The following is a 13,078-nucleotide window of genomic DNA, read 5'->3' as shown; positions in this document are numbered from 1 at the left end:
TTGCCGGAAGACAATGTGTCTGCTGATTCTTATTATGAGATTCAGAAACTGGTTTATAGTCTTGGGTTGCCTTCGGAGATGATAGATGTTTGCATCGACAACTGCATGATCTATTGGGGAGATGATGAGAAGCTAGAAGAATGTCGATTCTGCAAGAAGCCACGATTCAAGCCGCAAGGACGGGGACGTAATAGGGTACCGTACCAAAGGATGTGGTACCTACCAATTACAGATAGATTGAAAAGATTGTATCAATCAGAGCAGACTTTGTGGTATGTTGCATTAATTTTTTTTTAATTCGTTTAAATTTCTTTTATAACATTAAAAATAATTTATATTTTAAATTTGTATTTTCCAGGTGGGGGGTTGACGGATGTCTTGCATCAGACGTAACCGACACGATCAAGGGTTACTTCTCCATGGCACATCCAAACTGGAGTAAGACGCCTCACTACGTCAGAAAGACGTGGTTCAAAATTTACGCTGTAAGTTTCTATTAATTAATTATATATATTTTAATTTTTTCATGATTTATATATATACTTTCTAAAAAACTAATTGTTAATTTATTTTTTCCAACAGCAAAAATATAATTGGGCCTTGGGGATCACTGAGAGGGTGAGGAAGAAGTTTAACGCGAAAGCGAAAGTTCGCTTGTTGGACACGGTCTCCAACTGGAAGGGTGACTGGATCGTGAAGGGGTATGAGCGTGGCAAACCCGCTGAGCTCACCACGGATGTGTGGGATGGCCTCGTCCGTTATTGGCGCCTTCCTGATTCGATTAGAATCGCCCAGGCTTGCTCTAACCCCCGTAACACGGTTGATGAGCACGGGAACGGGCCGATGCTTCACACTACGGGCCAAAAACCCCACGCCGGTGTCCGTTTGGAAATGGTAATTAAATATTTTAGTAAATAATTTTTTTAATACTTATATTAATTTATTCTAACTTTCTTAACTGTTTTTTAGGCCAAAGAGACGGGACATCTCCCGTCTCTTATGGAACTTTACGAGAGGACCCACAAGAACAAGGCGGGCGTATTTGTAGATGGCAAGTCCGAGCAAATCTACAACGACGTAGTTGCTCGGGTTGAAGACCGCCAGACTCAGCTGACCCAGCAGTCTACCGACGGATTACCCGTCACCTTATCCACACTTGAAGTGGATAAGATTTACGAGGAGGTAAATTTTCAAAAAAATTAATTTTTAATTATTCATTTTATTTAACTTTAAATTTTTGCTTACAATATTAGTTTTTGTTTTTAAGGTTGTCCCTAAAAAAAAGGGACGGACGTTGGGGATTGGTTCCGTCAACGATGTTCCGAGAGCGACATCGTCTTACGGTCAGCGACGGGATGATGAAGTCACGGAGCTGCGTAGAGAGTCCGCTCAGCTGCGTAACGAGTTGACCGCGACAAAATCTCGTATGGGTGGAGTCGAGGGCGAGGAAAACCGCCCTCGTTAAGATTATGTTTTCTTGTAGTGACTAAACCTAGATTTTCTATTACATTCATCAAATTGAGATTTTTTCCCTTACTTCAAATATGCTATATGCTATTACATTTTCACTCATAATAATGAATATAAAATATTGTTTTCATTGTGTATTAATGGTGATCTTATGATAATATTGTTTTCTTGAACGTACATTTTATAGTTTTAAACTTTGAAATTACAATTCAATTTAAAATCCTTGAATAAATTGTAATTATGTTAAGAAATCAAATCATATTATGTTGAATTTATAAATACATCAACAAAGATTTAAAGTATATAAAGTAAATCATGTATCTTAGATTGTAAATGAATAAAAAAAAAGTTAAAATCCAACCTATTTGAAATCTAATAGAGGTGATTTTAACTTATATAACCAATAACACCACCTAACATGTAGAGTATCACAATATTTTTTTGAGTAATTTGACCTAGCAATATATATTTCTATAAGTTTCAGAAAATCAGAAAACAATATCTTATTCCATAACTATAGAGTATATGAATTAATTGGCTTTTGGTGAAAATCTAATATATTGTTATTGTATCATATATGACATAATTTTCAATAAACAGAAAAAATCTTGGTACTTACAAGTTTAGATATATAAGATCTTGATCAAAATACTTGACTACAACGGATTTAAATTTTAAGAAGTATTTGTTACGGAAACGGCCTTAAATTACAAAGACCAATAAAAATAGACATCAATACTATTAAAACAAGAACATGACCTATTAATATATGTGTGGTCCAACTATTTTAATACAATTATTAAAACTTCTTATTAATCATTTAAGATAAATATTATACAAAGAAAAACATATATATGACAAAAAACACAAATATAAAAATTAAATTTCAATAAAAATGTAAAACAAAAAATATATCCGCTCAAAATCTAGTACTACTTTGAAAAAGAAAAAAGTATTGAAGATCAGAGAATGTTGTAAATATAATGTCTGAAAAGTAAAAATTAGTAGTCATTCATCATGCTTTATAAATTTAAGTTGATATTACTATATGATGCAGCATCATGATACCTTCACCATCAAGCAAAGATCATCTATATTGGCTTTTTAGGATTTCCTTTTATTACTTAATGTTTAATTTCCTTTTTATTAGTTTTCCTATTTCTACAAGGGGTAGGAGATTTTAGCCGACTCTTGAGACTTATATAAGTCTTTGTAGCTTTGCTTTTGAGAGGCAGATTTTTGAAAGTTATTAATCAAGAGATTTCTCTTAAGCCTTACGTTGATTCGATTAAATTCATCAATCCGAGAGCCTTGCATTGATTAGATTCAATTCATCAATACAAGAAGTCAGGTCTCTAGAGATTTAAAACTTAAATCCCTAGATTTGAGCTGAGTTATAAACCCTACGCTGCGCCACTATACAATATACAACATCACTTTTGTAGAAATTTCAGCATAAATAATTGATGAAAGTATTAGTAGTTTTTATGGGGAGACAACCTATTTCCACACCAGAACTATTGTATAGTAATAAATGTACACAATGTTTCAACCTCGTCGTAATTGCACATCACAGAAGTATAACAACCCCCTTCCACACGCAATGAAAGTTCGATACTCGTTTCCACACAAACCGAACTAATACCTATAAAAACTGGTTAAACATTGGTTATTGTTCTCTAAACCATAAACTTAACCAATGACTAACTTAACTAACCAAAAATGACCCGATTAGAGAATATAAACCATATTAAATCAATAAACCAGACAAACCCAAGCCCAAACTTAAGAAAATTAGAAACCCTAAAAACCTAAATCCTTTGTCTCTCTCGCCAAGAACGTCGTTGATCTTCTGCTTAGCTCCATTCAGGTAAGTGTTCGACAATTATCTCTCTCTCTCTCTCTCTCTCTATCTCTATTTCTCTTTGTCTCCTCTCTGTTTTGCAGAAACCAATAACACGACCTCTTGCTCGAGCGCTAGAGACTCCACTCGAATTTCCAGATTCATTGCTCATACTTTGTGGGTTTGGAAAAGGAAATCTCTTCTCTAAACTTTTAGATTTTAGGGTTCTAAAAAATGAAAGAGAAACGATTTTGGAGGTTTTTAGAAGGTTTCGGGTCGGGTTTAAAACGATCCTTAGTCGGATCTTTATCTGGGTCTGGTTGTACCAGTACCAACCGATATGAACTGGTTTACTATCGGTTCATGTTATAAACCATCTAAATCTCAGTTTGTGTGGAAACGAGTTTCGAACTTTCATTGCGTGTGGAAAGGGGTTGTTATACTTCTGTGGTGTGCAATTACGACGAGGTTGAAACATTGTGTATATTTATTACTATACGATAATTCTAGCGTGGAAATAGGTCGTCTTCTATTTAAGTATCTTAGAAAGTCCATTATAAGGAAAGGTTTAAAAAATATATCAATAAAAAAGCCCATGGGCTTAGAGAAACCAAAACCACACGGCTCTCCCTTTGCCGCTTTCCCGCTCCTCCTCCGTTAAAAACTCTCCACCTTCTTCAGTAAAACGATCCGACTTTCTTCTTCGTCCGTCTTCGTTGCTTGGTTCCGGAAGCAGTCACAGTTCTTTTTCGGGAAGGCTAAAAAAAAACTCGCCGGAGATGGACACACCGGATAAGAACCGCATCTCCGCCGTGTCGTACTGTAACTTCGAGGTTTTCTTTCTCTCACTCCTAATTTTCAGCTATGATAATCTGTTCCCAGAGATTATGAAGCTTCCCCGCGTGAATCCACATGTAGAAGTCTCCTTAATCACCTCGTGTTCATCGGACCTATTCGCTCCAAACTTTCAGGGATGAAATTAGGGTTTTGGGGGTTTAAGATCGTCCTCGTTGGGTTAATTACAGTTATTCGAGTCAACTAAAGTTAGTTATTGACATTTAATAGTTGCTGAATCGAGTTACATTTAGCGAATATATTCTCAGTTTAATCCTGTTAATATATATATATATATATAAGCAGGATTCTCCAGTTTTTCAGTATATTAACGGACTTTCCCCAATAGAGCCAGTGAAGGCTGGTCATGCCTTCCACTCGTTGGCGCTTGCATCTCCTTCATCTCTGTTCCGCTCGCCGCAGATAGATTGCGTCAAAAGGTAACCTGAGTCTTGTTGTTGGTAGGAGGAGAAAAGATTTGGTATTGTTGCGTTTTTTTTAAAGAAAATGCTGATATTTGTGTGGTTATGTTTCTTCTTATAGGCATCATTCTGTTGATCTGTCTAGTCCAGTAGTCTCCCTTGGTAGAGAAGATGTTCTGGTTGAGCTGAAGTGTGGTGGACCTGATGAGGAGATGGCGAATGTTTCTGAAACCAAGGCGTTTAAGGAGCAGGTTAAGCTAGCAATTGAGATGGCGAGTTCTTTGAGTACTCAAATGGGTTCTTCTGATGAAGTAGTAGTACCAATGGATGCTGAAAATGAAGTGATGAAACAATCTGGTGAGTTGTGTACACAGCTGCTTAATGAGCTTGATGCTGATTCGGATATGGTAATTCAAACCGAAGAAATGGAAGCTGAGAATGGGTCTGGCGAGCAGGAGATACCAAATGCAAAGGATTCAAGAATTTGCTCTTTTACTTCGGTGCCTCAGCAGTTTTCAAATCACTCAGGGAATGTAGTACAGCCTTGCAGTAGTGTGCACGTTGCAGCTGGAGCTCTAGACACCACTCTTAGCAGTTCATCGAACGTTGCAGCTTTTGATTCTACAGCCAAAGCTGAAGATGATGATGAAGAAGCAAACCTACAGCTCAGTAGCAAGGTAACATTTCAATCTATTGATTTAAACTTTGAATACAACTTTTCTGATAAAATTTAATTTGATTCTTGCAGCAACGGAGTGTACGCAGGCGCTGCTTGACTTTTGATTTGGGAGGATCTTACAAAAGGGTACCTTTGCGTGATTCCACAAACGACTTTCCCTTTGATTTTACATCCATCAACGAAGCTCCTAGTCCTCAAAAGTGTATAGACTCCAGCAAACAAGAGACCGATGAGATTCTACCCGTACCACGAACTATTGGCCTGCACTTGAATGCTCTCGTGAACCCCTCAGTCTCACGTAACGGAAATAAATTTACCGCCAAAGATGGCTGTGTTTTATCTCATGCTGCAGAAGAATTCACAACTCCTGTTTACACAATAAGGGATTTGGTTGCCTGTGATAACCAAATCATGGAGGAGGCGTCTGAGAGATCTATGGAAGGAGAATGGGTTGAGGAACTTGGCAGTTGCAAGCGCTGTAGATGTAAAAGATCCAGATGCTTGAAGCTGTAAGTTATTTTCTTACTATCATTCTTCTCACACAATTATCTGAAGTTACCTTCATCTCACCTGATATCTTTTGCTTCATCTGTTACAGGTACTGTGATTGTTTCGCTGCTGGTCTATACTGTGTCGAGCCTTGTTCGTGTCAAAATTGTTTCAATAGACCAATCCATGAAGATATAGTTATAAAAAGTCGTCGAAATGTTGAAGCCCGCAACCCATTAGCTTTCGCTCCGAAAGTTGTCTTGACTTCTGCCTCTGCTACATATATTGGGGTAAGACATCATGAGATCAACAATGAGCTCATCAGATTCATAAAAGAATAAAAAGTAGACTCTACTAACTAATCTTGATTTGCTAGTGAAAGTATGTTGAGGCAGTGACATGTTATTATATGACTCATGTTTTTCTAATACTAATAATTATAGGAGGAGAGCAACAAGACTCCTGCTTCAGCAAGACACATGAGAGGATGCAACTGCAAGAAATCAGGATGTTCAAAGAAGTATTGTGAATGCTACTTGGTAAGTTTGGTTTCATTTATTCTAATAAATAATTTCCATTCATTCTTCTTAAAAATGTTTCAATGACATGTTTATCAAGGTGGGCGTTGGATGCTCGGCGAGTTGTAGGTGCATAGGATGCAAAAATATTCTCTGTCAAACAAATGGTAATCTTTTCAAACTTCAAATGCCATTTCATTCGAGTTAATTAGAATTAGCTAAAGATTGTTTTTTCATTAATTTCTCAGAGCAATTCCACTTACCTTGAGGTAGAGTGTGATGCGGTTACAATCAACGAAGAAGCTAAAGATCATTGTGATTATATCTAAGTCTAGTTCGGTAGGTATATATATGAAAGTAATAATCCCTGGTTAGGAAAGGAAATGTGTTCTGTTTTACTCTGCTCTTGTTTAAATTTAATATTGGTTGTTGGTTTGTTCTTTTGCACTGAAGAAAGTTTTGTAACGGTGGTAACGGTACTCGTCTCCTTTGTCTTCTACTCGTTTGTTTTCTCTTATGGTTGTTGCGAGTTCGTTCTTGAAAGCAAGCCAAGCATCGAATTATTAAAACAAGTAACAAAAGACAACAAGATGACTTTGATCTGGACGATCTTGGCCAGAAAAGAACATTATCATTGGATTTTGTCCAGTGTCGTGTCAATTCGATGGCATGTGACATAGATTATTATGAACTCGTTGACAACCAGTACAATGGCGGAAGATCAAGAGGAGGTATATTCGTTAAGCTGAAGTTGATCTTGTAAAGACAAGATGGTTTAGTGATGATGGAACACTCCTAAGAAGATGAACAGGTCGAAAACAGAAAGAATATCTTGTGGAATGTTTCTAAAACAAGCGTTGCATAAATTATCCAAAACTGGCAAGTTTATACTGTGAAAAGTCACAAATACATCAAACAGAAGAAGAGGCTGAGGGACCAAACTAGTGCGAAAAAACACAAAGCATTAAAGATACTAAAGTTTGGAATTAAACGATCTCTCCCAATTTGAACACCTCTATTAAGCTCCAATGATCTCAGTAGGTTCTTCGACCACTGTCTCATCAGCCGGCCTGTCAACCTTCACACCAACATCCTCTGCTGTGTAGTCTCCGTGAACCTACACAGATTTATAAACCAACGCATTTGATTATTATAACCTTTGATGATATCTCAAAATTATATAAAAAAATGTTGTTAGGGTAGTTTATCTTCACCTCCATGAGCTTTCCAAGGTCGAATTTGGGAGCCTTGAGGATCTTGACTTTACGGATGAAAACATTCTGAAGAGGGTAGATTCCCTGAGTTGCCTTCTCAATCTCCTTCCCAATAGATTCTGGAATAAACTTGGCAACAAGCTCCTTGAGGTCAGAAGACGAAGCTTCCTTGATCATTATCTCCCTCATCTTGCTGCGAATCTGAGGAACCAAAAAAGGAATTAGGGCATAAAAAAAAAACAGACTTCATGAAAACAAGAACTAGTTTCAGTAAGGAAGGAATATATATACCTGACGGATTTGGCTAGATTGAGCATAGCAAGTTCTCTTGACTTGGTTAGCACGTCTCTTGGTGAAAGCAATGCAGAAAAGCCTCAGAGTGAAGTTGTCAGTGGTTTTAACATCAACGTGAGACTCAATCAAAGTCTGCCACTTTTTCACCAAGGATCTGAGTTTATCAGTGGTGAAGTCCATGCCCTAGTAATCAAACAAAGAGCTAAATGTTAAATACAATACCTAATGTTAAAAAACCAATGTTTAATCAAGTGTCCTTACCCAGAACTGGGTCAAGACATTCCTGCCCTGGACATCTTCAGCTCTGAGACGGATCTTCCTGTAAGCGTTGTCCTCATCGCCTTGGAGATCAGCAAGAGACACCTCGAAAACTCTGTGTTTCAAACCCTCTGATGCAATCTGGTGTGTTTCAATAGTACACACATAACAACATTTAGATACATTAAAAGCATACCATAACTCTAAAACATTGACTTTTGACTTTGCAACTACAACAACTACCGCACTAGGTTCCGACAAATCTCACTAGCTAAACCAATCAATCGAGCTTGTAAGAGAAGAGACATTACCTTGGTACCCTGAGTTCTAGAAACAAGTGTCTTTCCGACATTTCTGTGAGTGAAGTTGGAGGGAGCCTTGATGTCATACCAATCCTTCTTGGAGAAAGGATCAACACTGACATCATCATTTCAAAAAAGACAAACAACAAATCAATTACAATGACTCTCAAATAACTTAAAAGAGCTCAAAAGATTTTATAATACTTACATCTTCTTCTTGCCTCCCTTTCTTCCTTTGGAGATTCGCTTGTTCTTCCCGACGGCCATGGCTTGGGTATAGTTAGGTCTCGCGAGGCAGCAAACGCAAAGATGTATAACCCTAAGTGAATGATACGGCGCTTGTTGAATTTAAACATGCATCTAGGGTTTTGAGTAGTGATGTCGTTAGTGGGTAGCCCAGCCCACACTTGAATCACTCAGTTATAAACACAGATGGGCTTTTCTAGCCCAACAGCTGAAAATATTAATATTATTTATTTTAAAATTTCTGGTCTAATAAAAAACAGGATGTACTTTGTAAAAATCCTGAGACGCATAATACAAGGACGGACACGAAGTGCTAAACAACAATCATCGTTGTCGTTGATATCAATGCAAAGTTACTGTTATGATTTGCAGAGTCTTTAGTTGAGTCTGTTTATATTGTTGTCAAAAAAAAAAAACTTTGTAAAAATCATAATACGAACATTTAACACAATCCAACTGAATAAAAGAAATATGATGAACCAACAAATATAAAAAATACAAAAGGAATCATGATCATTTTAATTACTACGTAACCATTTAGATTATGATAAATTCATTTCATCAATATTTCATGCTCCTAAACTATTTCCAGTGTGTGACATATCACCTAATATATGAATATAAATTAATCATTTAAAAACAATATAATTGAAAAATTAGTTGTATAATGTATTTGATAAATTCGGGAACAAATATAATTATACAATTTCTAGACTACATGATTTCTAAAATTTCACATACTTTGCCAAGGTTTTTTTTTCGTTCTTTCGTTAGAATTGAATAAAATTTCACTGCACTTGATTAAAAACCGCTAGCAAACAGTGTATAAGTCATGATTAATCTCGGTCTCTTAACCGGGGTTCTTAACTTATGATTTGACATTTTTTTTTACACTTTTCAACTAAGAGACAACTCTTATTATATCTCTTATTTAATAGACGGTTCTTAACTTTTCTTAGTTAAAATTTAAGAAAAGCTAAAAATCGTCTCTTAGCCGAAGCTAAGAACCTCAGTTAAGATGGTCTAAGAGTCCACGTATAATAATAAATCAAGAGTGACAATAAAATAAGCGCCAACAACGAGATCAAATCTGACAACAAAAAAGCTTTAACCAGAGAAAAATGTGAGCCAGCGTTTTATCTCTGGTGGCCTCAGATGAACTTAAGAGAGTTTCAAGCTTTTTAATGCAGAAGAAAGGAGGTTGAGTTTGGCGGGAGCTTTTTGCTTGTACTCTTTCTCCAATGTAGTTGCAGCCAGAGACTGAAGCTCTGGTGCAGCCACGTCCTTGTCCTCATTGTTCCTGCCTCTTGAGAGCTGTGCTATTGCTGATCCACACTGAATTTCATACAAACATGAATCACCTCAATTTGGTGTAGTCACTAGGATATGGATTAAACCGGTGTGAAAAAAGTAAGGAGATCTTACCAAGCATATTCCAAGGAGGGCTCTTGTGCTTTTACCACCGGTTAAGTCTATGGTTGCTGCATAGTACTTTCTTGCTGCGATGAAGTTTTCAAGTCCACCAATCGTATAGAGAACCTAATAGCACAACACCAAGAGAATTATACATGACCAATGTTCAATGGCTAAGGAAGGCTTGCCCTGAGCCTTGGCCATAGCCACCTTTCTTTTGTGTATTACCTAATACCTAGACATCGAGTTTTACTCACAACACTTAAACATCTGGACGCAGATTGTGGGTAGTTTCACGAAGCAAAGAAGTGGAAACTAACTTGATCGAGTTGAAACTTACATATTTTATTAAATAAAAATAAATTGCAACCATCAAATAAATTTATTTTTATTGATTTTCATAATATCTTTTATTCGTGTCATGTAATGTCTACTATTTCTATATGGACCAAATCAGTCTTGCAATCTGTGTTGAAAAATTATGCCGTCTCTGTCATTGCTTCAACATCTGCATATAAAAACATGAAATTTTAATTGAAGTATATCATATATATAAAAAATTAGTTGTTGTATTTATGTTCTTTTCTACTAATTAAAACAATGAAAATCATTTATTTACAATAGTAAAACTTCTTAAAGTATATAAATCTCTTTTCAACTGTTGGTGTGGGCCAAGACTAAACCTGTCCCACAATACTATTTTTATTTAAATTTATTAATAAAACTAATAACAAAAAAAAATAGTTGAATAGTGACATTTTTTTCTCATGCGTCCTTGTCATCCCACTGAAAACATTCAAAGTCTAAATCTTTTAATATACACAAAAATTCAAAGGCATTTTGTATAATAAACACAAGAATTAAAATTTAATTCTAAATGATATTTCTTTTTAGTAGAATAGGTGCATGTACTTGAATCTATATAAAAATGAAACAAAAAAACTCGATATTACTTTTAAAAACCGAACATCCGTAGTAAACTAAAAATAGAATTCTAGAGAACAATTCTTTTATTAATAAAAAGTACGTAACTTCGTATATCTAATTTGAAAAAAATATAAGCAAATAAACTATAATTAACAAAAAAAATATTAGTGCATATATTTTGGTTATATTTTAATTAATGTCAAAATTTGAAATGAGAAATTAATCAATTCTTAAAATCTAATTGTTAAATAAGAAAATGATATAGTTTTTCTCAGCCTCGACATCTATATAAATTGTAGTTGGTAGAAATAAAATGAAAAAAAAATAATATTGCAGGGTATCCAAGTTTGTTAGTCTTTATCTTTTCTCCCGTTACAAGTTTCTTATAATATATGTACATAATATATTTTTATTAGTTATTTATTTCTTCGAATCTTCTTTATCATTCATTTTAAAAACATAAGAATGAGCATTAGATTAATGATTTTTTTTTGTAACCCACAAAAACAAATGTGTTTGGAGCTAGTTCTGATTTTTTTCTAATTATATATCTATCTAAGAATCAAACTCAACAAAAGTTGACATTTCTGTGTCCATATCATATGGTGTGTCATTATGGCAAGACGGACATATAGATGACAACTTTTGTCAAGCTTGATTGTACAAAAGTTTCTTAAATGGTTAGAAAATTTAAAACCATTTCCAAACAAATTTGTTGTTATGTGCAACAAAAAAATTATTAATTTGATTCTCATTCTTATCAAAGTTTTAAAAAATGAAAAAAGAGAATTTGATGGAAAAATTTAAATAACTTAAATGAAAAAGTGTCATTCTACATTTTCAATGTATTTTTTTACATTAAATCTCTTTCTTATCTTTTTAAATAACCAATAAATGTTTAGGTAAATCATTTTTATTTAAATAATTGTATAACAAATAAAAATAGATTAGTATATTTTTTTTTCTCAATATGCGTGAAATGTATCTAAGTGACACTTATTATGAAACGGATGAAGTATTATGGAAGATATTTCACAATATAATTATACAATATCTATCGTTTATTTACTTTAATTAATATATATATGTAAAGTTGGGTTAGGTTGAACATTGTTTTGCTTTTGATTTATTTTGAGATTTTGTGGGTTTCGGTAATTTCCAAAATTTGACTGAATAACATTGCTTTATATTAGCTGTTGTATATTTGTTATTTAATTAGATAATTATTATAAATTAATATAGTTAAAATTGTTTAAAGATAATAACATATTGACAATGTTGTCTAAAATAATGTTTTAAATTAATAAAAATTAAGGAATTAAGAAATTGAAAGATTCATAAAAATATTACAAATTTAATGTTTGACTTAAAAAAATTTCTTTAAATTTAATAGTACATCTACTAATAAATATCTATAAAATAATTATGTCCGCATGTGCGGACAAAACACCTAGTTTACTAATAAAACTAATAGGTGAATAGTGACATTTTTTCTTCCCATGAGTCTTTGTCATCCCAAAGATAATATTCAAAGCCTAAAAATTTTAATATTTGAACTCAATATCATTTTTATAATAAACATATGAATTGAAATTTATTTTAAATGTTATTACTCTTTTAGATTTTTCTTCTAATAGAATGGATGATTATACTTATCCGGAATATAAATGAAAGAAAAAACATATATTTTTTTTTTAAATATCTGAAGTGAACCAAATAATGGACTTCTCAAGCACAAAATTTATATTGAACAAAATATCGGAAATTTCTTAATCTAATTTGAAAACAACACATAAACAAATAAATTATGATTAACAAAAATATCCCCTATATATTAATTGAGAAACATTTGAAAAGATGTAACCTCAATTTTGTATTAATTAAAATAGGCCCCAATGCATAGGTGGCACTCAATTAGGTAGTCAATTACATTCAATTGAAAAATAAGTAGGTCCACCTTCGATTTTTATATGTTGTTAGATACATAAGTTGGTCAAACTATATGATATAATGATATGATATGCTATTTTCTTTCCTTAAATAAAACCTACGGAATTACCATAAATGACTAATATATATATGACAATTAATGATTTTAATAATAAAGATTTGATAACAATTTATATCTCCTCCATCATTTTTTGTTTAATTTTATATTATTAAAATAAA

At 33.8% G+C, this 13,078-nt stretch overlaps 2 protein-coding genes across 2 annotated transcripts; one reads left to right on the top strand and one right to left on the bottom strand.

Moving 5' to 3' along the window:
- Positions 1 to 3,954: 3,954 nt before the first annotated feature.
- LOC106332621 (protein tesmin/TSO1-like CXC 4) lies at positions 3,955 to 6,792 on the top strand. Its single transcript, XM_013771102.1, has 8 exons — positions 3,955 to 4,146; positions 4,454 to 4,587; positions 4,691 to 5,246; positions 5,318 to 5,757; positions 5,847 to 6,027; positions 6,181 to 6,276; positions 6,356 to 6,422; positions 6,504 to 6,792. Exons 1-8 carry the CDS (start codon positions 4,093 to 4,095, stop codon positions 6,521 to 6,523), a joined length of 1,548 nt encoding a protein of 515 aa, XP_013626556.1. The 5' UTR covers positions 3,955 to 4,092; the 3' UTR covers positions 6,524 to 6,792.
- Positions 6,793 to 7,085: 293 nt separating this feature from the next.
- LOC106331381 (40S ribosomal protein S3a-2-like) lies at positions 7,086 to 8,724 on the bottom strand. The gene is made up of 6 exons (XM_013769723.1): positions 8,532 to 8,724; positions 8,333 to 8,438; positions 8,025 to 8,162; positions 7,761 to 7,946; positions 7,470 to 7,670; positions 7,086 to 7,372 (listed from the first exon to the last, which is right to left on the bottom strand). Exons 1-6 carry the CDS (start codon positions 8,588 to 8,590, stop codon positions 7,274 to 7,276), a joined length of 789 nt encoding a protein of 262 aa, XP_013625177.1. The 5' UTR covers positions 8,591 to 8,724; the 3' UTR covers positions 7,086 to 7,273.
- Positions 8,725 to 13,078: the final 4,354 nt, after the last annotated feature.

This window comes from Brassica oleracea, chromosome C3, assembly GCF_000695525.1.
Source record: "Brassica oleracea var. oleracea cultivar TO1000 chromosome C3, BOL, whole genome shotgun sequence".
Lineage (NCBI taxonomy): Eukaryota > Viridiplantae > Streptophyta > Magnoliopsida > Brassicales > Brassicaceae > Brassica > Brassica oleracea.
This window is presented reverse-complemented; position numbering and strand designations above follow the sequence as displayed.

Coding starts and splice junctions, on each gene's coding strand:
- LOC106332621 (XM_013771102.1), top strand. CDS start 4,093: ATGGACACACCGGATAAGAACCGCATCTCCGCCGTGTCGTACTGTAAC. Junction 5,247..5,317: donor ACCTACAGCTCAGTAGCAAG/GTAACATTTCAA, acceptor TGATTCTTGCAG/CAACGGAGTGTACGCAGGCG. Junction 6,277..6,355: donor AGTATTGTGAATGCTACTTG/GTAAGTTTGGTT, acceptor ATGTTTATCAAG/GTGGGCGTTGGATGCTCGGC.
- LOC106331381 (XM_013769723.1), bottom strand. CDS start 8,590: ATGGCCGTCGGGAAGAACAAGCGAATCTCCAAAGGAAGAAAGGGAGGC. Junction 8,163..8,332: donor CTAGAACTCAGGGTACCAAG/GTAATGTCTCTT, acceptor GAAACACACCAG/ATTGCATCAGAGGGTTTGAA. Junction 7,373..7,469: donor ACCTTGGAAAGCTCATGGAG/GTGAAGATAAAC, acceptor AAATCTGTGTAG/GTTCACGGAGACTACACAGC.